Source organism: Nematocida ausubeli (assembly GCF_000738915.1).
Source record: "Nematocida ausubeli strain ERTm6 chromosome Unknown supercont2.3, whole genome shotgun sequence".
Lineage (NCBI taxonomy): Eukaryota > Fungi > Microsporidia > Nematocida > Nematocida ausubeli.
Genome location: NW_026515636.1, coordinates 727827 through 750699, shown reverse-complemented (window position 1 = coordinate 750699; position 22873 = coordinate 727827). Strand labels below are relative to the sequence as shown.

Here is a 22873-nt window from a genome sequence, read left to right as displayed (position 1 = left end):
TGGCATCAATTATTTCTATAAATAGATCACTTTATCTACTTGTCTATAGGTCAATTATATGCAATTTATAATCATCCAATAAGCAAAAACCGCTCTGCGCTTTATTTGGCCCAGTGATTGTATCCAATCTACATATGTAAATACACCAGTAAGATCATCTTTATACTATTCTCCTGTACATTAAACTGGCAAATCTTACTAAATATACTTTACTGTCTATCAATATAGATATATTTTCTAACTACTGCAAACACTATAATTGTGATTTATAAATATAGGTTGGCAATTTATTCTTATTTTATTCCTATACGTATGAATATATTTAAGTGAAAATATTTTATACTATATATATAGGATCACTAAAACTATTTATTTTTTATGTTCTTCTTTTGAGCTATTTTATGAAAATGTGTCTCTCTCTAAGCTTATTGAAGATCACTATTCATCAAAAATATCACACAAATTAAAGCAGCATTACATTATTACTGCCAGGTGTCTATGCAAGGAAGCATAGTTATTCAATATATAATAGAAAAGCCACAAAATATGCCACTCACCAATTTCTTCTAAATATATTTTTATGCGATAATATTCTCATAGTACATTTCGGGAGTCATACGAAACTCTGCAAATAAAAAGTTCAGATCTTAGCAAGAGTATACATAAGTTAAAGTATTTGCATCACTAAAAGACACTAAGAAATACAGCTGTTTAAGCTATATATAATATTCTTCTAAAACGCAGAGCCTTTATACACTACACTAGTAAATTCACTAAATCTAGTTGCTAGCTGTATCTGGCCTATCATCTCCCCTATCTTGTGTATTCGTATCTACAACAGTGTATGCTAGAATGTTTGGACTGTTTATGTTATTTTGTCCTCTGCGCTCTGTTGCATTCGGGTTGTATCTTGTTCTACCATCAGACATATTTCTGAAATCAATCATTTCCTCGTTTTTATACTGAATAATAAATAAGTATATCGCATGAATATGCGGAAAGAACAAGAAAAGACATAGCAATAGGTTCAAACACAGTTGTGAACCACATCCTGAAGTTACATATACAGAAACTGGTGGTAGAAAGACTGCAAGTATAATATGTAGTAAAACGTTACTCGACATCTTAAATATTTAATAATTACAAATTTTTCATTATTAACCAAAGTATTTCCAAATGAAATTACCAATAGCTAACGGTCTTTAAAATTTTCATCAATTGGTTAGTAATATTGCACATGGCTGAGCTCTCCTCTTCAGAATATTAGACTCACTCATAATAATCTGAATATAACCCGATATTTCTTATTGTCTATTTATAGATCTTGCCAATATCATAATGACACCACATCTTCAGAATAGGCAAATAAAAGTATATGCTATTTATAATCATTTTATTGTAGGCGTAATAAGACAAGCAGAGCCCATATACTGTGTTAATTGGTGTATAGAATCTCTGAGTGCGTAATACGAATCAAATTTCAGATGTATAGAATAGCCCAGATCTAACTCAAATTATCACGTATTATTATAGATACTAAGATGCACACGGCATATAACAACAGTAATAGCAAGCATAATACGACAAACACTTCTAAACATACGCTATACCCATATTTTGATGTATCCTAAAGTCTAAAACAAAGTGCGCTATAGTAGTGGTTATATACTATCACTGAAAAGGCCCGTTAGTCATATTAACCAAACTTGTTCGTTTCTGTTCTTTGTAGCTCTTTTAAATTACTGGATAGTTCTTCTATACTTGCATGTCTTTTCTTTATTTCTTTATTTAATTTTTCATATGTGTGCAAAAAATAATTCTTCAGCTCTACATACACACGTATAAGAAAGAAAGGTTTGTTTCTGAAAAAAAAGGGCAAAGCACACGAAAATCAAAAAAACTGCAGATTTCAAAGAACCATGCTTCCATTGATTACACGAAAAGTAGTTTAACACATTAAGTTTGTAAGAGATAAGTAATATAACCAGATCAAAAGTAGATGTTTTAATAGTATTATTGTAACATATATGGCTATAGACATATTTTCTGGCATACAGTAAAGAAAATCCTCTGGATAGTTGCATACTAAAGATAGTGCTTTAATTATGGAATATGCATTTGTCTCTTAAGATGTTTTAGGCCACATCCTTGCTATTAATTAGCCTGTAATATTCTGCTCTTTTTATAACTTAATCATGCTGATTTAAATAGACATATATGCAGGCTGTGCCTATACTATATTTTCTTCTTATTTCTATTAAGCATAGTGCGAGCTTTTAGTAGAGAAATACTTCTATTTTTGACCCAACCCAATAGTTTATTTAAAAAGTCTTGAGCAAAAAGTAGCAGTCCTAGCAAACATGCTACTTATAGGTTGCTACAAGTAAAATTAGCAAAGAATGCAGAAAAATAGAAAACTGTACTTACACTGAATCTCAAGAATCTATATTTACTGTTGACAGTAGCTCTATATAGTAGTAATTTTAAATTAATTGATCTTTAGTTTTCTTAGTTTAAAAATATTTGCAAAAATAAAAAAGCACTCTAAAATTAGCATGCAGTATATCTTAAGAGCTCTAAACACTATTATGTGGACACATGCGTACAGATGCACTTTTCTTGTAGAAGAAAATGAGTCCAGCTTGCAAAATAACTTAGTTATAGACGTCCACTCACCAATTGCTAATAAAGACAATTCTAGTATAGAGAAGAAAATAGAAAGCCCGAGTTTAGATCCACTTGATTCAGAAGAAAGAAAATATTTGGGTCGGCGTGCTTTTAAACAAACAATTCGTGAGATAAAGAAAATAAAAGTACATAATGGGCATCTATACCGATGTAGTAGTTATGCACTAGCGTATGGCTTTTTAAACTTTACATTAGATACAAACAAGATATTTGAAAAAGAAGAAAATCCAAGCATAAATACTCAGAATCCGGCAGAATTAAATAGTACAGAGAGTGTGGCCTCAACAAGTAACAATAATATGCCAGCTAAACCCATGTGTTATAGCTGTATACACAATAATTCCTCAAAGAATAGCTCACAGGAAAAAATTCACTGGTGCACATGCATAAGACCAAAAGCCCAAACAGAAAAGCCTTCTAGAAAGCGATCTAGAAAACGCCCTAGAAAACGCTCTAGAAAGCGCGTTAAAAATACTAAGAATTCTTGTAATACAAGTAATGCTATAGACAGTAGTATTTTTAATTCCACAGATACAAATAATTTATTCTAGTTATGTATACGTACATGCCATTCTTCTGTTCTGTAAGTCCTTTTAGAGCTATTAAGATGAGTTAACTAGCATATGGCCATTCCTTAACAGACTTTTAGGTTTTAACATGTTTTAACTGGCATATAGTGATTTGTTAGCAAATTGGCAAGGTATATCCAGAATTTAACAGATTTTAATGAATTAACCAGCATATACCAAAACTTAGCTGTCCTATGCATATTTTTAGTGAATTAACCAGAAGTTAACCAGAGTTTATCTGCCATACACCTATTATTAACAATTTATCTGCCATATACAGATTCTTAATAAACCAACCAAAATTCAAACAAAATATGCCTATTCTTAACAATATACCCTAAATATACCCTCCCATATACACAAATACCCTTATATTTTAACAGTTTTCGCCAGTTTTCACCAAAATAAACAACAACTTCCTTAATGAATTAATTTACAAAATAGACCCAGGCCTATGCATTAATCTATCACCATACATATATTAATATGCATATAGTACATTCTAGAACTCATTCAGAATATCTTCAGGTTCTATTTATCAGATCTTAAGCTATGACTCATAGTCCATTGATTATTTACTATACCATGTTTCATGTTTCGGGTTCTATTTATCAGATCTTAAGCTATGACTCATATTCCATTGATTATTTACTACACCATGTTTCGGGTTTTGGGTTCTATTTATTCATTTCCGTACTGCGTTCTGGAATTAATTAAATTTAGTATATAACCTGATCTACTATGATTCTATTATGTCTTGTGCTACGTTACTTGAAATACTTCTAGCAATATTCCTTCCGCCTGTTTCTGTCTTCTTAGTGTCTGGGTGTGGGATTGATTTAATAATCAATCTTCTGTTATGTCTATTAGCATATTTCCCAGCTAGCATACATGCATTATATCTTGTATCTGTCCAGCACAGCAATTCAAGCAGCAATGAGAACTAAAATAAACTTTAATGATTGTATTTGGATATTTTATATGGGAATTAAGTTCTGTCATTTTTTGGATAGGGTGGATTAAGTCTTGTTATTTTTTGGATAAGGTGGATTAAGTCCTGTACAAAGTTGTAATACATAAATATACATGCCATAAGTCTTGTCATTTTCCCAATAAGGTGGATTAAGTTCTGCACAGGGTGGATTAAGTCTTGTCATAGTGCCATAAGTTCTGTCCAAAATTACAAGATTATTTCCACCAGTGCCATAAGTTCTGCCAAGATTTACAAGACTTAATCCAGTAAGGCATAAGTCTTATTCCTTTTTTTCATATTTAAAATAGTCGTACTTTCTTTCTCCTTTTATGTCCCAGTGAAACCCTTTATAGCACATTTCACACAGAATGTTCTCATATGTAGATATAAGTGGGTCTTTCTTCCTTTTATATTCACCAATCCCAGTTCTGCACAACTTACAAGTCCTTTTCTTCCTTCCAATCCTAAATAGCTGCACTTCCCCCTTTTTTTCTTCATTACTTTTTACACTATGTGTAATATGTTCTGTCTTATCTTCCATTACTTTTTCCGCCTGCGTAATAAGTCTTGGCTGCACTACTATTATTTCTATTATTATTTTTAATAATTCTTTGTGCTGCAGCAGTATTTCTTGCTTTATATTTATAATCCGCATATTAGTATAAGATACAACAGGAATATTAGTCTGTGACTGTAATTCTGTGCATAGATCATGGATAGTTGCATATTCATTTGCAATGAACTTCCATTCCCTTCTATTTGCACTTAGAATGTACCCAATTACTTCCTTTGTCTCTGTTACATGTACCCCTAACTGCCTTATTATACTTATTAAAGTCATAAAAATATTGCATAACTTATGGATATAGTGGAAAAAGTCTTGTAAATTTGGATAAGACTTATGGCACTGTGGATTAATTAATGGTGGAACTGGCAGGACTTATGGAGTGGGCGAAAAAAGTAATGGATTTATGTTAGAATTAGTCTTATATGACAGGATTTATGACACTGTGGATTAAATTGTGTAATATATGTCAAGACTTATGGCACTAGTGGATTAAGTAATGGAATTTGGGGTAGGACTTAATCCACCTTATCGATAAATTGACAAGACTTATGTCATAGTAACAAGACTTAATCTATCTTATTTATAAATTGACATGACTTAATCCACTTATCCACTACTTTTTCCACTTCAGTCTAAAACTGACAAGACTTTTTCCACTCCGTGCAAGACTTTTTCCTATTGGCCCATGACTTTTGCCACCTCATCCAATAATAATAAATAATCACCCAATGATTTGCAAGACCTTTTCCACTTTTATCATTACTTTTTCCACCTTACCCAATAATTTACAAGACTTAGTCCACCTCACCATATGCCATAACTTATTACACCATATATCAAAAGTCCTGTCATATTTTCCAAGAGTTATTACACTATGTATCAAAAGTCTTGCAATATTCTTAATAAAAATTTTTGTAAGGGGCAAAAAAATGCTGCTAAAGAAGCTTAAGAAAATAAAACAAAAAGTATTAAAACAAAAACAAAAAATAACGGTAAATAGCCAGATAACCAAATCACAGCCAGATTTACCAGAAAACAATCAAAACCACGAAGGAGTAGACTCACAGCCCCTTCCAGGAATAAAATATCTGCAAATGCGGCAGATGGCATCCGAGAAGAAATACTTCGACAGTGCTGATCATTTCTTAAATTTATACAAGACAGGCCAAGACTTATTGCAAAGTGAGCCAAAAGTAATGGAAAACGAAGGGGAAGCAGTGGAATCTGTACAGGGACCCCTTGAGACTGCATATTCTGAGATAATCGATGAAATGAAGCCTAAAGAATCTGTTTAAATTCAGTTAGAGACATGAATAAAGGGAAAACAAGACTTATTATTTTTTGACAGAAATTAATCCATATTGACAGGACTTATGGTACTTGGACAGGACTTATGGCAGAGTGACAAGACTTATTATTTTTAAATATAAAATGACAGAATTTATTACTCGGTGACAAGACTTAATCCATGCTAACCCGAAACTGACAAGACTTTTTCCACCTTATTGAGGAATTGACAAGACTTTTTCCACTTTGTGCAAGACTTAGTACACATAGTGTAATAAGTTCTGTCTATTATATTTTATTGGTCACTTATAATTGGTCTATTTATGTCTGACTATTCGGGTTATGTGGAAAAAGTCTTGTCATTCTTGGGATGAAGTGGCATAAGTCTTGGTGAAGTGGATTAAGTTCTGTCAGTGCGCTATAAGTCCTGTCTGAGTGGCATAAGTTCTGTTCTCATGTAATAAGTTCTGCAAAAAGTGGATTAAGTCTTGCACAAAGTTGTAATACATAAATATATGTGGCATAAGTCTTACCATATTTTAGAAAAGTAGCATAAGTCTTGACAAAGTGGAAAAAGTCTTGTAAGCTCTGGGTTAGGGTGGATTAAGTCTTGCAATATTTTAGAAAAGTAGCATAAGTCTTGATCTTTTTTATAATTTATTGTAAAGTGCGTATTAAGTCTTGTCATTTTTCCGTGCAAAATATAATTCGAAGTCACTGCATCCAAATATGGCCAGAATTAAATTCTGGGGCGCGGTGTCAGAATTGGAATCTCCCACATGCCTTCTGAAGACACCTTCTCTAATGCACTTGGTCCCTCCCTGGGCATTAAGTGCCTGATTAGATCTGCCAGCTGTAAATCTATCCTGTGCATTCCCCGGGTCAAAAGCATCTTCATTATTCCAGGTGTCCCTTTGTGCTTGTCAATCCTGCCGAGTGCATTATAGACTATCTCTATCTCTTTTTCATCCATCTCTAAAAGCACTTCAACTGGGATCTTTTCAATTTCTTCTATCTGGAATGAATATTCTATCTCTTCTTTGTATATCATGTGCATAGTCATGTAGCAGGATGCTAGAATAGCTGCTTTCCTAGGGGTCATTTCGTTCTTCAAATATAACACCTTTTCTGTTAGCATGATAAATATACCTTCCTTAAGGTGCCCTGGGATGTGCAGCCTCTGTATCTGTGTGAGTGCATAGTAATGCTTTTCAATTGGTTTTACTGTCAGGATCATTAAATATATTCTAAGAAGCCTTTCATTTATGCCTTTCCAGGCTTTTAATTCTTCTGGCAGGAAGTGCAACTGTGCCTCCTTTTTAATTGCCTTCTCTTCAACGGATAATTTCCTCATCTCTGACTTTGCGAATCTTTCAACTTTCTCTGGCTTTGTTAAGGCTGCATCTGATATGTGGAAGAGTGCCTTAATGGCTGCCTTTGGGATTGTTTCCATGTTCATCTGATTCATCACCTCAAGTATCTTTACTATTCTATTGCCTTTGTCGCACTTAAAGATCTTCACTAATACTTTCTGGCACTTTTTTCCTACTTTACTTTTTAGTGCAGTTCCCTTTACTACCTTCCCAACTAGTTTCATGCTTTTGTTGAAAAGAATTGACTGTGGCAGAAGAATTGCAGCTGCTTCAAATGATTCTTCTGTTTTTGACCGGGTTATGAGCTTTAAATATTCTTCCCACTCTTTTATCAGCTGATATTCATAATTTGTTATTTTTGAGGCTGCGTTGTATTTGTGGTCCTTTGTTCTTATGTTGTAAGACGGCAGTAAATTGAAGAAGACTTTTGCGAGTGTCAGAAGAACAAGGCGAATTGTTCCTTTCTCCTTTCTTTTTAGAACTGATTTTGTGCACCTTCTTAGCTCTCCCATTGTTTTGTCGTTTGGGTTTGCAAGAAGATTGCTTGCACTTGCTATGAATGCTTGCTTTGGTGTTTTCTTTTCTGGCTGGCTTTCATTCATCTTCCAGTGCAAAAAAATTTTTATTAATTCTGTCCTCTACGTAGTACTCTGGGCTGTATAAGACTGTGTTTACGAAGTGACTGTGTGCTTTTGATGTGTATGCTAGGATATCTTGTGGTTTATCTGTGTTATCATGGATTATAATGAAGATCATGCCTGTTTGTGTTTTTAGTGCTGTAATTGAGAGCCTTTCATGGGATAGTCTGAGTCTTTTGTAGCACCCTATGAGTTTGCATAGGCCTTCGTGTATAAGTATCTCCATTGCTGTGTATATTGTGCTTGCCATGGCTATTATTTTGTCTATGTTAATCTCTTCATTGAAGAATTGTGTGCTTATGTGGTTGTAGATTAAGCCACCGTATGAGTTAACAATGAGCAGGCCCTTAATCATCCTCTCTATTAAAGGATGCTGCAAAAATAATAAACATAAATATGGAAAGATAGAGGTAGAGTGTAATATTTGAAGGAAAATGGGTGTTTGTTAAGGAGAGTGGGTGTTTTGTGGATGGGTGAATGGTGCGCTTTGCAGTGGTAAGATAATAAAGAGAAGAAAGTTCTTTGGGAGATGGTTTATTTATTTGTTTTACTTGTTGTGGATGTGTTTTTGGGGGTTGTATTGAAAGCTCTTTTTTAGCGTATATCTAGGGTGTTTCGGGTTATGTTTGCGGCAACCCTGTATAATATCATGGAGAAGTGTAGTATATTGCAGCTTTTGTGATATTTTACTGTATAACCAGAATAACCCGATATAACCAAAATAGTATGGTATAATATGGGGGGTTCTTTCGTATATGGCTAGCAATAGGACTATTTTCTTTGTTTATTTAGTTGAAGGTGTCTTTTGAGTTATATGCATATGTAGGTGTGCTATAATAATATTCTGGTATCTAATTCTTTTTGTCTTTTATTTTTATAGATTCAGTGAATATAAGCTGTACAATTTGCATTTTAATAATAGTTTTTGTCTTGGAAGGATTACTACTTATAAAAGATAAAGGATCGGGAAAATCAGAAAAAGTACAAATTCTAAAGAACCCTTGTCCAGAGGTTGGGGATGCAAACAAAAATACTATATGATGCATGTACAATGCATGCGCAATATAAAGATAACAAAAACCCTTTCTTACACATTATATTGCAGTAACAAAAGCACATATTTATTTAAATATTCGGGTTATATTAGGGGTATATGGCATTTCTGATTAAAGTGCGGGTGTCAGTTCCTAGCTGCATGTAAATAACTAGTTTCAGAGTGCTATTTTTATTAACTTGAGCTGCACCAAAAAAATAAGTTAAAAAGAGCTCGTGATGTATTGGGCTATAATTTATTACTGCTTTCAGTTGAATACTCTTATAAATTCTCTACTTTTCTATTACAAGTTCATGAGTTTGCTAATATAACCCGAAATCTTAAGTCAAGAACAGACCAAGCGCAGAGACAAAAGACCTCAGTACATTTACAGACCTAAATAACTACAAGAATAAAACTCCCTTGACAAACATTCTCTATTTTAGAGTGCTATTCTCTAGCTGGTTTTTCTACTTCATTTCAAGCACGGCAAGTGCTTATTTTAGAAATACATGCTAGTCCATCATTAAGAATGGCACAGTTAGGTTATATCCAACTTAAATACCAGACAGTAGGCTTTCCGTATATTCTTAAAGCAAATTAAACACTTCAAACCAATAGGCACATAAAACTCTATTTAAGCAGCTGAAATAACCAGACTACTGCATGTATTTTTATAAATAAAAGAGTCTCTAGAACTCAGCCGGAAAGAGTGTGCAAATGCCGCCGTCATGCAGGACATAAAGTCCATTTTCATCAGCTGACATCTCTGTGCAGTTTTCCAGACGAATTGCCACCCCCATATTTGTTATTGAAAATTCTGAGTCTGAGTTCACACCCCCCACTGTAAAGGAAACCACTTCTTCCTTGCTGTGGGAAAGCCCTGCAACCAAGCTGTTTCCAAAATATGTCAATGATTCAGGAGTGACAGATGGTATCCTAAAAAACTTCCTTATTCTTCCAGATGGCTTTAAAACTATTCCAACACTTTTGTTATTTATCAGATATTCTTCTGTTGTGTCCTGCGCCTTTGTTACTCTGACTATGTTCTGAATGGGAAGAAGATGTTTTACACCATTTACTTCAAAGTACCAGTCATTCTTGTCATCCACAGATATTCTATCCAAGTATTCCTTCTCTCTTCCAATGGGCCAATTATCCTTCTCACAATGCACTTCCTTTTTGACAAATCGGTCCCACTGCATATTTTCACCAAAGAATTTTCATTGCATATTCCTTTCTTATACAGAGAGCCAATTCAGGCTAATCCAGGTGTAAGTTAATTATAGGCGCACAGCATAGGTAAAAGATAAACAAGTCATAAATAGCTCAAAGACACTTAATACAGCAGATTTATTATATATCTATTCGTTATATTGAATATAAATAGATTTTTATGTAATACATGCAATAAAAGGGACTGGATAGTCTATGTGTCCAAATACAACCGGATGATAAAATGAATGCTTTCTTGAAAGACTAAACAGGATATTTATGACCCAATTATATCCATATTATCAGCCTGAAGTATGTTACCCCTACTATTAACCTAAAGTATTACATACTATTAGTTTGCCTGTTAGCCCTACTATTAGCCTAAATTATTAGCTTAACTATTTATTATCCCAAATATGTACCCTAATAACTTTTGAAACCAATAATCCCTGAAACCAATAGTTCTCCAGGCTAGGAATGGCTTCCTTCTATTTTCTTGCGCACCCCTTTGGAATTTGCAAGATAAATTGCAAGAACTCTTTCTTATTTATTAAGTACATGTTTTCTTGCAGAATTGGCTGAAGTTCTTTCTTCAAGTCTTCTACATCTTCAGTTTCATCGATCACAGAAGATATCCTCTTCAAAGTCTCTCTTCCTTGTATGAACACACTCTCTTTTTTCATTTCTTCCGAATTTACTTGCAGGAGTCTTTTGTCACTCTGTGCAGGCTCAATTAACAGTGCGCTAACCCGATTCTCCAATGCAGATTCAAGGTCTTCCGAGTCTCCGGCTAAAAGTAGGCTTTTAATTGTTCTAGCCATTGACTGTGAAACAACACAAAAAACTATTCGTAAATAGTAAAACCAAAATTCATTCAGATGCATATTTTAAAATGAAAGCAGTTTCATGGTGAGACAGCTGTCTCATAGTGGGATATATAATCCAAGGCATACGCATGCATAAAAATGGCAGACAACTCAGACACAGGCGCTGCAACTTCACAAGGATCCGGAGAGGGAAGTGGTAACTCAAGGTTCTCTAAGATGGGAAAGAAGACAAAAATCATGTACATCGTAGGACTAGTACTCTTGGTGATTGTGCTGATAGCCATCTCCATATTCGTAATCAGAAAAATATTTGGGGGTACAGAAAAGGGATCAACTTCTGTAGCAAGCAGCATGGTCACCCAGAACCTAAAAAAGTCAGCTGCTGCAGTACCAGCAGATGAAGGTAAATCCAAGAAGGGATCAAAAGATAAATCCGCAGAGTCACCAGATACGAAAAACAGTGCTAACACAGAAACAAACAACATTAGGAATGTGGAAATATCATTTTCAGAGCCAGGTTCTAAAGCAGACTCTAACGTAGTTAAGAAAAAGCCAAGCAAGAAGAGATCAGGCGACAAGAGGTCAGAAAACAAACAAGATGGAACAATAAACAGTGGGGCAGTTCAGTTGAGTAACATGCTAGGGGTAAATGACATCCGATTAGTTGCAGGCAAGGCCAGTAATCTAGTAAGCCACGCATAGAAACGACAAATCGTTAAATAAATTATTGATCTTTAGTTAAATATATGTTATCTTAGTGCATACAGTGATATATCCAAATATAATCCGAATTCATGAAGAAAAGACTCTTGTCTTTTTCTTTTGTTTCCCAGCACACCAGAAGACATTAATTATTAGTGGAGCAGACCATTCAATAAATATGTTTTGATTATAACCCGAATGCACCATGAATTATTTAATAGTTCTTCTATTGTAATATATTTAACTAATTCTTCACTAGTTCTTCACTAACCATGCCTTCCTAATTATTAACTAGTTCTTCCTTCAGTATTAGCTTTACTAAGCAATCATTAACTAATCCTTCAGTAAATAATTCTTCACTAATTCTTCACTAATATACTCCCTCTTTACCAAAAACCAACTAACCCTCCAATAATACACTATAAACACAATAACCTCCTAATAATCCCCTTAACACTCAATATTCCCCACTAGCAATCCTTCAATACACTATATATGCAATAATAAAACTTTTCACTCCATGGCGTACATTGGATATAAAATGGAAGACGGAAAAAAGGTCTATAAATTATACGACCAAAACATAAAGTCAGACATTCTCCCAGGGCATCCTGCCAGATTCTCACCAGATGACAAGTTCTCCCAGGAGCGCATCCAATTAAAATTAGACCATAAGTTATTGCCTCTTTAATAAACGATTACTTTTTTCTTTTATGGAATACTTCACTGTAGAATACGACGGATACACGTACAAGAAGGAAGAGACCGAAAATAAGAAGACAATTGGGGCAGATTATTTGACAACCTTGCTTAACCCGAATAAATCTGAATTAAAAGAATTAGAAAGGATTATTCACAGGATGCACACAAAAAGTAAATGGAAAGATCTTTCAGATAAACAAGAGAGAATGTATTCGAAGATGGAAAAGGTTCTTTCCAAGTTGAAAGCGTATTCGCCCTTTTCCATGCCCTTTTTAAATAAAGTCAGCAAAAGGGAGGCACCTGAGTATTACAACATGATAAAAAAACCAATGGACCTGGGGAAAATAGGGAAGAAATTATTCCTGCAAGAATATGTGGATATAAATGGGTTTACAGCAGATTTGGAGCTAATTTGGGAGAATTGCTTTAAGTTTAATAATTCGCATGGGAATGCGTATGCAATGTATGCGCAAAAGATGAAGGAGCGGTCTGTGGTTTTATTGCAGGATCTATTCTCTGAGAGGGAGGTGGAAATTGAGGAGGTCTCGGATATTCCGCATTTTATGGCATCTGAGGTGATTCGCAAGGAGATGGTGGGGATGCGGGCTGCAATCTTGCAGAATCCTGGAGAATTTACGCAAAAACGGAACGAAAAGGGGATGTGCGAATATTGGAGGATGGAAGTGGGTGCAATTAAGGCCCTTCAGCTGTATAAAAACCCAGAGAATTCTGGAAATAATTCACAAAAACCAGAGATAACCCGATATAATCCGAGATACCAGAACATGGCCCTAAATGACCTAAAAACAACAGATTTATACCTCCCAGAGTACATACACTTCTATAATAGCTTCCCAGTGTGTGAGAGTGATTTATGGGACACCTCAAGTTATAGCGAGTTATATGGACTGAATGAAATACGTCATCCAGGCTATAAAGCATATAATAATACAGCAGCACAAAAGATATCTGATAAATTAAACACACAAATGCACATAGAATATTCTAACGGAATTTTCAAAAATTCCAGCGGAATAATCCCAAATCTATTCATCACACAGAAAGAAGTATCCCATTTAATCACACAGTTTATTTCCCTGGACTTACTAGCCACAGGATTCACCTCCTCAGAGGCATCTGCCTTAGACGTATTAGTGTCATACACAATTGCACAAATTCATAAAATATCCAGAGACATAAAACAGGCACACCATGAGATAACCAGGAATAACCCGAATATAACAAAGGATAACCAGAAGATAAGAAATGATCTATTAAAAAGGCTCATAGATAAGTATAAAATAATAACAACAGAAGTACATGCACCACAATTCTTCTCAGAGGACGAAGAAAGAACAGACGATGATTCCATGATGGATATGATATATTCTAATGCAGATGATGTAGATGGAGATATAGAGGATGATTGATTCGGGTTATATCGGGTATATTATGGATATATTTTGTATTTGTGACTAGTTTTGGGTGTATACGTTGTAATTAGTAATAGTATGTTGTATTGTAGGATATATGTTGTATTTGTGAATATTTTGGGTATACTATGGTTATATACGCTGTAATTAGTACTAGTGTGTTGTATTGGTATGCTGTATTGGTGTGAATAATCCTAGTAGATGAATTAGACATATATATCCACATAACACCCATATAATGATATTTAACAGTATTTTATCACATATACCCACTTATATCAGTGTTTTATCGTATATATACCTAACTACATCCAATCTGTCTTATTCCTGCATAGCGAACATTTAATAAATATAACTTACTCTAAAGATACATATATCCCGTATATAGCATATATAGTATATTATTAGTCATAAATACAACAAGATATGACTAATTATAACACGCTACTGACTAACTACAACACATCATATATAAATATACTAATTATAACCCACTACTGACTAACTCCAACCGTATTCCACTAATTAATCACAAATATGCCACAGTACAGACTAACTCCAACACAGTATCCCGATATAACCAGAATTGTGCATTTTTTGCAAATATTTTTAAGCATGCACGCAGCCGTACAAATTAAACATGTCCCAAGGACACTCACCAGAAGACTAATTGAACTGGCATTTTCACGGTTTGGGGAAATTAAAAAGATAAAAATGCCAAGTAAAACCGTTAAATATGCCGTTATTGAATTTTTAAATGAAAATTCTGCAAATAATTCAATTGCGCAAATGGATGGGACACAATTAGCAGGAATTCACAGCAGAAAGAAGGCCATAAGAAATGGACCGTGCGAATTTGTATGGGACCTAGCCAGATATAACCCAAGTGAATTCCTGTGGGAAGGAGATGCAGATACAACAGAGATAGAGAAGGAGATCTTAAAGAAAAAGAAAAAGAATCTGTTGTATGTGGAATCAATTGACGGGAAAATAACGCACGCAAAGGGTGCTAGGCAAAGACCCATCATAGATGAATAAATTAGTTTGAGAAATATTTGGAATATTTGGGAAATAGACAGAATATATTCCTCTTTTATAAAATACGACAGAACTTAATCCACTTATCCTATAATTAACAGAATATATTCCACAATGACAAGACTTAATCCACAAATACATTACTTAATCCGTAATGACAGAATATATTCTACTTTTGCATAACTTTTTCCACTTTGTCATAATATATTCCACATATACATTATTTTTTCCACTCTTTATAAACTTGACAAGACTTAATCCACATATCCCAAAACAGACAAGACTTAATCCACATAGTGTAATAAGTTATAAATAATAACCCGTTATAATTAGTCATATATTTAGACATTATTTATTACGCACATTTAAGGAAGAAATATGGATTAAGTCTTGTCAGACTCAGAGAATACACAAAGCATAAGTCTTGTCATCAGAGTAATATATTTTGTAATAAGTGTAATATATTCTGTCACATATGTAATATATTCTGTATAAGTGGATTAAGTCTTGTCACCAGTGTAATATATTCTGAATAAATGGATTAAGTCTTGTCACCAGAGTAATATATTTTGTAATAAGTGGAATATATTCTGTCAATATTCTATAAATATGTAATATATATTTTTTCATTTTTTTCTCCCCTGCAATGGGAAGAAGACCAGGAAGATGTTACAGATACATTAAGAATAAGCCATACCCTAAGTCAAGGTTCTGCAGGGGAGTCCCAGACTCAAAAGTATCCAAATACGACACAGGCAAGAGAAAGGCAACAGTATTAGAACTGCCTCTTTGCACTAATCTAATTTCAATGGAAAGAGAACAAATCTCAGCAGAAGCCTTAGAAGCATCTCGTATTGCATTGAATAAGTACTTATCAACGCACTTAGATAAAGATGCATTCCACTTCAGGCTTAAGGTTCACACTCACCACGTCGTAAGAATAAATAAGATGTTGTCATGTGCAGGTGCAGATAGACTGCAGACAGGAATGAGAGGGTCATTTGGAAAACCAAATGGACGTACGGCCAGAGTGGAAATAGGACAGACACTAATTTCCGTTAGAAGCAGAGAAGGCACTGAAGAAAGAGTCAGAGAAGGATTAAGACGAGCCATGCACAAGTTCGCTGGGAAGCAGATCATTCAGGTGAATGAAATGCACGGGTTCACTGAGTTTAAGCGAACTGAATTTGAAAGACTCAAGGGAGAAGGAGCCTTATTACCCATGGGCATTGGGGCAATTGAGCTGAAGAAGAAGGGACCCTTAGTGGAATACATTCAGAAGGCAGCGAGTGCCTTGTGATTGCGGTGATATTCGGAATAAATTCAAAGTTAGTCTATTTTATATACGTGTATTAGTGGGGTTTATAGAGGGATATAAGGGTACCCCCTTGGGGAGAGTGGGGTGTAAGGGTACTACCTTGGGTTATTATTTTATTAGTGGGATATAAGGGGGGGAGTATTGGGTTATTATTTTATAGAGAGATATAAGGGCACTATCTTAAAAGTATTTAATTATTAGTGAGATATAAGGGGGGAGTATTGGAAGTATTTAATTATGTTATTATTAGAGGGGATTAAGTCTTGTAATAAGTGCCATAAGTTATGGTAAAAGTGTATTAAGTCTGTAATAAGTGTCATAAGTTCTGAACAAAGTGTATTAAGTCTTGTGTGAAAAAACAAAAAGATGCCGGCTCTCGGGTTCGAACCAAGGACCTTTAGATCTTCAGTCTAACGCTCTCCCAACTGAGCTAAGTCGGCACATTAATTACGGGTGGGGAGTGGCCTTGCAGATACTTGGGATAGTATTTGGGTAGAATTATATGGGGATATGTCCTTTCTTTGGGTGTGACTGCGTATGTGTGGTTATTATGGGGTATTGTGCATTATTGTAGAAGAAATTGTATTGGGGTATAAATATTGGGTGATTTTATGTGTGGATTAAGTCTTGTCAGTTTTAGGGAGGGGTGGATTAAGTCTTGTAGTTTTCAAGTAAAGGTGGATTAAGTCTTGCCATAGATGGAATAAGTTATGTATAAGTGGATTAAATTGTGACAGTGAGTAATAAGTAATGTATATGTGGATTAAGTCATGTCCTCGCATAATAAGTTTTGTCATTGTGGATTAAGTCTTGTCCTCGCATAATAAGTCTTGTCATTATGGAAAAAGTCTTGTAACTTTCAAGTAAATGTGGATTAAGTCTTGACAAAGTGGAAATAGTTCTGACAATCTGCCATAAGTCTTGTCACATGCAACTTTCATACTCTCCCATATACACATCTATATACATATAGACACTTCACCATTATACACTACACCATATACATATAATATACGTATATTCCACTGTATATAATCCTATAATATATAAATTTATTCGGGATATTTTTGCAGAAACTTTCTTGTTCTTTTTATGGAGGAAAGATGGACGCACAAAGAGAAAGAGAATGAGAGATCGATGGATACAGACGAAATATCTAATAAACAAGCAGAAACACATGATAATTCAGAATATACAGATGATAGCCCGTATGATAAAGAAAATTCACCAGAAGATGTCGTAATAACAGCACTTTTAGCAAGAAATGCAGAAAATGAAGAAAGACCCTTCATTACCCCAAAGACACCAGAGAAGAAGCACCCAGTCAAACACATCGCCAATATAGAAACCCCTTTTAAGCTGAAAATAAAGAGAAATACGATAAAGTACAAGGATTCCATGAAGGAGAACACTGCGATATTCAGAAGTGCACAAATATTCCAAGATTTAGATAGAGAGACAGAAGAAAGTGAATGGTTCCGTAAGAAAAGAGGAAGAAAAGAGAAAACGAAAATCATCACAGAATCAGCCCAAGCAGTAATTAAAGGGCACCCAGGTGTATGCCCTGTGATAAACTACCTTTCATCGCACTTCTTAATAAAGGCAACAATTTACACAGGAACTGAATCAGAAGTTCATTTAGTTGAAGAGAAAAGTCTACCAGAGATAATGCAAATATGCACTTTCTGCAGAAATAGTAAAAGACCCTTAGAGGAAACACTAAATGAAAGTACCCCTACAATCATAAAAATATCCAGGAGAAAGTGGACATCGAATAAGGAGAGGCACACTACCATAAGAGAGGCGAAGTTCTTGCATAGACTTAGGAATAGTTCTTACATAACAAGAATAATCAAGGCCTGGGAGGAAAATTCACTACTCCATATACAGATGGCATTCTGTAACAAAGGTACACTGCGTGAGATTATAAGGCAGAAGGGAAAATATCCTAATATTGTGAAGTATTCAGTTATCCTGCAGATACTGAAGGCTTTAAAGACAATTCACTCCCATAATATTATACACTTAGATATAAAACCAGATAACATATACTTGCACCATGCGAATGATCAATTTACAGTGAAAATAGGTGACTTTGGGATTAGTAGATCAGCCACTGACCAGACGGAAATAGAGTGCGATGGTGATAGATTATACATGGCACCAGAATTACTGCAGAATACATGCTCATTTGCAAGTGATATTTATAGTGCTGGGTTAATCTTAATAGAACTACTCTTTGAAGTACTGCCTGTTAAGGGTGTAGACTGGAGTAAGATACACAGGGAAGAAAAGAAAAGGATTGTGCATGAATCTGGGATAAGCACAAATATGTACAGTATAATTAAGGAGATGATAGAAGAAAGACCAGAGAAAAGACCTACTGCCAGGGAAGTTGTAAGGCGCATTAAGGCAGAGATACAATTAGTGTGATATGATAATAAAGGTATTTATAGTGTGCCATTTGGTTTCTTAATGAGTTATTAGTAGTTTTATAGTGAGCTATTTGTAGTGAATTGAGTTATTAGTATGTTATTTATGGTGGTTTTGTAGTAGATTATTATTAGTAGTTTTATAGTGAGTTATTAATAGTAGATTTTGTAGTAGTTTCTTGATGAGTTATTAGTAGTAGTTTTATAGTGAGTTATTTGTAGGTTATTTATGGTGAGTTTATGATAAAGATGGTTTTATGTTATATTTATTCTACTAGTGTATTTTAGTGCTTTTTAGTAGAATAGTAAGCTACTAGTGCTTTTAATATTTTTAGTAGAGTAGTATATTTTAGTAGACTAGTACAGTAGACTAATATATAAATATACTAGTACACTAGTGAATAAATAAATTAGTAAAATAACACACTAGTATACTAAGATATACTAGTCTACTAGTACACTAACATACTAGTATAGTAGAAAATAAATAATACATATATACTAGTACACTAGAAAACTAACGAACTAACAAATAATAATACACTAACATACACTAGTAAACCATTAAATGACAAAATAACACTTACTAAAATACACTAGTATACACTAAAATACACTAGTATACTAACAAATAAACACTCTATATACTTACTCTATATAAATACTCTTGTATAAATACTCTATATAAATACTTTCTATACATATGTGGGAGCATGAAAATATTTTAAATGACAAAGAAAAGAGTTGCACTAATTATAGGATATAATGGAATAGGATATAAAGGCAGCCAGATAAACAAAGATGAAAAGACAATTGAGAAGACAGTGTGTGATGAAATATATGGTCTAAAATATATTTCAGACAGGAATGCAGAAGACTATTCTAAGGTAGGTCTACAAAGATCATCTAGAACGGATAAAGGTGTGCATGCAGCTATGCTTGTGCTGTCACTAAGGATTGAAGTAGATAATAGAAGTATTAGTGACTTGGAGAGGGAACTGAAGGAAATCCTGCCTATGCATAATATAACACTGCACAGGATAGTTGAAACAACAAAGAACTTTGATGCTAAGAATAGGTGTGAGTCCCGGGTCTATGAATATTTTGTGCCCCTTAGTGCATACACCCAAGAGAGTGATGCACCAGAAGATATCACTAGGAAGAGAGACATATTCATGGAGAGTCTGAAGAAGATGCAAGGAACCCATAACTTCCATAATTTCACAGCAACAAACCAAGAGAAAGGCCCAAAAAGGTTTATAAAAAAGATAGAAGTTGAAGAGTATCTATCTGATGGAATAAAGTGGTGCAGGGTTTTACTGCACGGCCAGAGCTTCATGATTCACCAGATCCGGAAGATGATTGGGTTTGCCATCCTGGCAGCCCAAAGGATTCAGACTGTGGGAGATGTGCAGGAGGCACTTGATAAGGTTATGTCACCTGAGAAAGTGAATATCCCTAAGGTCCCTGGGGAGTTGCTTCTTCTGTCGCACAGTTACTTCACAAATTATAATAAGAATTTCGGGGCATCCAGGGGCGTAATTGATAATGCTGGGTGTGATGAGTATAAGGCAGAGCACTTGTATCCTGCAGTCTGCACCCAGGAGAATGCAAAATTATTCAGTGACTGGCAGGAAGTGATTGATAAGCACTCTGAAGAATTCTCATACTTAAAGTGAGTTAATTCTGTGCCCAGGTGACTATATCGTGCTGTTTATGGGAGTATATGCTTATGTGGGCAGATTAATAGACTAATAGTGAAGATACAGTTAGGAGTAGACTAGTAGCAAAGGCGTATATATGGCTAGACTAGTGATAAAAGCACAGTTAAAACTAACCTACTAATAAAGGCGTATAGATTAATAATAAACCACATATATATACTGACTAACTACATGTATACTGACTAAACTCCTAATAAAACCATATATATAACCCGAACTAAATTAGTAATAAACCACATATATACTGACTAACCTACTAATATGCCCATATACATGTGAATATAAAAAATAGAACTAAATAAACCTCTTCACTGAAGGTAAAAAAACAAAAAAACCAAATAACTTAAAGTATATGTCTTTGTTTCTGCATTCCTGCAAATACTTCTTTATAATTTATTTATTAATAACTGTGGATATCTGGTACAAATAACCCAAATTCAATTGGGCATACTTGCAGATATAACAGTTATTACAGTATGTCTCTACTGCATAATTTGATAATAAAAGGTTTTGATTGAATTTCAGTTATTTCGGGTTATGTGGGCAAGTGCTTTATGCAGCGCACTGGTGCAATAATCTACCGATCATCCTCCAAGTAGAACAGGTCATTCAATGGCCCACTAATTGCCTTCAGTCTATTGCAGTTATTCAAGTGCTCCACTTCTATTCGGATAATTCCCCAGATAAGACGCCTTACAATTTCAAGTATGCAAAGGGCCAGCTTAATCTTAAGCTTAGTCTCTACCTCGCATGGCCCTGCTATCTTAAACATTAAAGGACTTACAACAGCCGCCAAGCGTACTGCAAAATTAAAAATGCATGCGGATATGTAGACTGTGTTATCGTACACTTTCGGCCTATTCCAAAGCATCCAGTCCACAGACACATCCCACATCAGCCCGAATACGTGTGTGATAATTAGCCCAGCCATGCGTATCCAGATATTTACAGTATCAGATAAGATCAATAAAGTGTCACTTCCGAAAGAGATGATGTATTTTAATGTATTGTACATGTGCGGGAATGCATGTCTATTTGTCTTTTCAAAGTGTCTTCTAATACATTGGAATATGCGAATGATAATGGGCATATAATGGACTACGCACTGAACACCAGTGCTTGGTGGTCCCTGCAGGCCCGCCATAATCGCAAGCATCAAGGCAGCCCTGATGCTTATGAGATAATCTGCAATGAAAAAGTGCTTGAAATGAACCTTCCCGAATACACTGCATGCAAGCACATCTGCCACTGTACGGAATAAATACACCCGAATTTCCCTGTAAAAGTAGTCTAAGGGCATAAGGAAAACAACTCCTGTTAGGATATATACAACCCAGTGATTTACGCTTAGGTATCCAGCCAGAGAGTGCAGCAGGAAGACAATCCCGCACATCAGGAAGTAGTTTGATATTTTGAACTTTGGCTTTAGGTTCAGCTCCAGAATGAGTGTATAATTCACTAGGTTCTTCCTGCATATATAGAACAAAGCCCCTAAAGAGAGCAAAAGAATATCAAAAGTATAGAGAATTCCATACTGCATGAGACCCTCTGTGTTTTGCAGTGACATTGCCATAAGAAATATACTTGCACTCATCATGGCCCCAGATGAAAAGCTCTTTCCATCTCCCTGGGCATCTTCTTCTGTTAGGTCTACAACAAGTCTTTTTGCTCTGTCTCTTTTCCTGTTTGGTGTGATTTCCTTATGGAGGTACCTTGTGAATTCAATGATTTCTTCAACTGTCTGCTGCATGAAGATAGATCTGGTCCTTATCTCTTCCATTTTTATGTTTTGTATGTCTGTTCCATTCTTCTTGTCGTATTTCTTCAGGATCTTCCTAAATCCCGTTATGTTCATGCGCTTGTATTGGAGGACTTTGTTTAGTGCCACGTAGAACTCTAGTACTTTATTCTCCCTTACCTTTCTGGCTGACTTCTTAATCGGTCTCTCCTGCCTGCTTCTTTTGTGTCTTACACTCACTGATTTAGCCATGGCCAGCTTCCAATTCTCATAGACCATCTCGTATGCATATGGGAACTCTTCCTCTGGGAAAAGTTCTAATAGGTCAACGAGCCCCCGGAGTATCCCTCTTTCCAGAATTCTATAGAAAACATCCACTTTCTCTACTTCTTTATTGATCTCTTGGATGAACTCATCCTGGCTGGCATCTATCTTTTCTTTCAACTCTTCATAGCTCAGATATTTAGCTCTCCATTCCTGCACTTGCTTTTCCTTTAAAGTTTTACTAAACTTCATTAAAATCCAGGGGATTACCAAAGAATATTTCATGTTTTCTTTCCCCTAAATATGACTGTATGAATTTCAGTGAAAATCCACATATTCGCTTACTTTATG

General features: G+C 34.9%; 16 protein-coding genes and 1 non-coding gene across 17 annotated transcripts; 9 read left to right on the top strand and 8 right to left on the bottom strand.

The window, feature by feature from the left end:
* Positions 1-779: 779 nt before the first annotated feature.
* On the bottom strand, positions 780-1124 carry NESG_01539 (uncharacterized protein; the record flags this gene model as incomplete). The annotated part of the gene is made up of 1 exon (XM_053049166.1): positions 780-1124. The coding sequence occupies one exon, from the start codon at positions 1122-1124 to the stop codon at positions 780-782; it is 345 nt and encodes a 114-aa protein (XP_052904971.1).
* A 1431-nt stretch (positions 1125-2555) lies between these two features.
* Positions 2556-3239, top strand: NESG_01538 (uncharacterized protein; the record flags this gene model as incomplete). The annotated part of the gene is made up of 1 exon (XM_053049165.1): positions 2556-3239. The coding sequence occupies one exon, from the start codon at positions 2556-2558 to the stop codon at positions 3237-3239; it is 684 nt and encodes a 227-aa protein (XP_052904970.1).
* Positions 3240-4510: 1271 nt separating this feature from the next.
* Positions 4511-5071, bottom strand: NESG_01537 (uncharacterized protein; the record flags this gene model as incomplete). The annotated part of the gene is made up of 1 exon (XM_053049164.1): positions 4511-5071. One exon carries the CDS (start codon positions 5069-5071, stop codon positions 4511-4513), a length of 561 nt encoding a protein of 186 aa, XP_052904969.1.
* A 656-nt stretch (positions 5072-5727) lies between these two features.
* NESG_01536 (uncharacterized protein) lies at positions 5728-6093 on the top strand (the record flags this gene model as incomplete). The annotated part of the gene is made up of 1 exon (XM_053049163.1): positions 5728-6093. The coding sequence occupies one exon, from the start codon at positions 5728-5730 to the stop codon at positions 6091-6093; it is 366 nt and encodes a 121-aa protein (XP_052904968.1).
* Positions 6094-6824: 731 nt separating this feature from the next.
* Positions 6825-8060, bottom strand: NESG_01535 (uncharacterized protein; the record flags this gene model as incomplete). The annotated part of the gene is made up of 1 exon (XM_053049162.1): positions 6825-8060. The coding sequence occupies one exon, from the start codon at positions 8058-8060 to the stop codon at positions 6825-6827; it is 1236 nt and encodes a 411-aa protein (XP_052904967.1).
* NESG_01534 (uncharacterized protein) lies at positions 8053-8475 on the bottom strand (the record flags this gene model as incomplete). Its single annotated transcript, XM_053049161.1, has 1 exon — positions 8053-8475. The coding sequence occupies one exon, from the start codon at positions 8473-8475 to the stop codon at positions 8053-8055; it is 423 nt and encodes a 140-aa protein (XP_052904966.1).
* A 1346-nt stretch (positions 8476-9821) lies between these two features.
* Positions 9822-10334, bottom strand: NESG_01533 (uncharacterized protein; the record flags this gene model as incomplete). Its single annotated transcript, XM_053049160.1, has 1 exon — positions 9822-10334. One exon carries the CDS (start codon positions 10332-10334, stop codon positions 9822-9824), a length of 513 nt encoding a protein of 170 aa, XP_052904965.1.
* Positions 10335-10832: 498 nt separating this feature from the next.
* Positions 10833-11228, bottom strand: NESG_01532 (uncharacterized protein; the record flags this gene model as incomplete). Its single annotated transcript, XM_053049159.1, has 1 exon — positions 10833-11228. The coding sequence occupies one exon, from the start codon at positions 11226-11228 to the stop codon at positions 10833-10835; it is 396 nt and encodes a 131-aa protein (XP_052904964.1).
* Positions 11229-11309: 81 nt separating this feature from the next.
* NESG_01531 (uncharacterized protein) lies at positions 11310-11873 on the top strand (the record flags this gene model as incomplete). The annotated part of the gene is made up of 1 exon (XM_053049158.1): positions 11310-11873. The coding sequence occupies one exon, from the start codon at positions 11310-11312 to the stop codon at positions 11871-11873; it is 564 nt and encodes a 187-aa protein (XP_052904963.1).
* A 520-nt stretch (positions 11874-12393) lies between these two features.
* NESG_01530 (uncharacterized protein) lies at positions 12394-12564 on the top strand (the record flags this gene model as incomplete). The annotated part of the gene is made up of 1 exon (XM_053049157.1): positions 12394-12564. The coding sequence occupies one exon, from the start codon at positions 12394-12396 to the stop codon at positions 12562-12564; it is 171 nt and encodes a 56-aa protein (XP_052904962.1).
* A 22-nt stretch (positions 12565-12586) lies between these two features.
* Positions 12587-14005, top strand: NESG_01529 (uncharacterized protein; the record flags this gene model as incomplete). Its single annotated transcript, XM_053049156.1, has 1 exon — positions 12587-14005. The coding sequence occupies one exon, from the start codon at positions 12587-12589 to the stop codon at positions 14003-14005; it is 1419 nt and encodes a 472-aa protein (XP_052904961.1).
* Positions 14006-14623: 618 nt separating this feature from the next.
* Positions 14624-15046, top strand: NESG_01528 (uncharacterized protein; the record flags this gene model as incomplete). Its single annotated transcript, XM_053049155.1, has 1 exon — positions 14624-15046. The coding sequence occupies one exon, from the start codon at positions 14624-14626 to the stop codon at positions 15044-15046; it is 423 nt and encodes a 140-aa protein (XP_052904960.1).
* Positions 15047-15692: 646 nt separating this feature from the next.
* On the top strand, positions 15693-16346 carry NESG_01527 (uncharacterized protein; the record flags this gene model as incomplete). The annotated part of the gene is made up of 1 exon (XM_053049154.1): positions 15693-16346. One exon carries the CDS (start codon positions 15693-15695, stop codon positions 16344-16346), a length of 654 nt encoding a protein of 217 aa, XP_052904959.1.
* A 385-nt stretch (positions 16347-16731) lies between these two features.
* Positions 16732-16804, bottom strand: NESG_01526. The gene has a single exon. It is a non-coding gene; the product is annotated as a tRNA-Phe (tRNA).
* Positions 16805-17456: 652 nt separating this feature from the next.
* Positions 17457-18797, top strand: NESG_01525 (uncharacterized protein; the record flags this gene model as incomplete). The annotated part of the gene is made up of 1 exon (XM_053049153.1): positions 17457-18797. One exon carries the CDS (start codon positions 17457-17459, stop codon positions 18795-18797), a length of 1341 nt encoding a protein of 446 aa, XP_052904958.1.
* Positions 18798-19524: 727 nt separating this feature from the next.
* On the top strand, positions 19525-20475 carry NESG_01524 (uncharacterized protein; the record flags this gene model as incomplete). Its single annotated transcript, XM_053049152.1, has 1 exon — positions 19525-20475. The coding sequence occupies one exon, from the start codon at positions 19525-19527 to the stop codon at positions 20473-20475; it is 951 nt and encodes a 316-aa protein (XP_052904957.1).
* A 622-nt stretch (positions 20476-21097) lies between these two features.
* Positions 21098-22807, bottom strand: NESG_01523 (uncharacterized protein; the record flags this gene model as incomplete). The annotated part of the gene is made up of 1 exon (XM_053049151.1): positions 21098-22807. The coding sequence occupies one exon, from the start codon at positions 22805-22807 to the stop codon at positions 21098-21100; it is 1710 nt and encodes a 569-aa protein (XP_052904956.1).
* Positions 22808-22873: the final 66 nt, after the last annotated feature.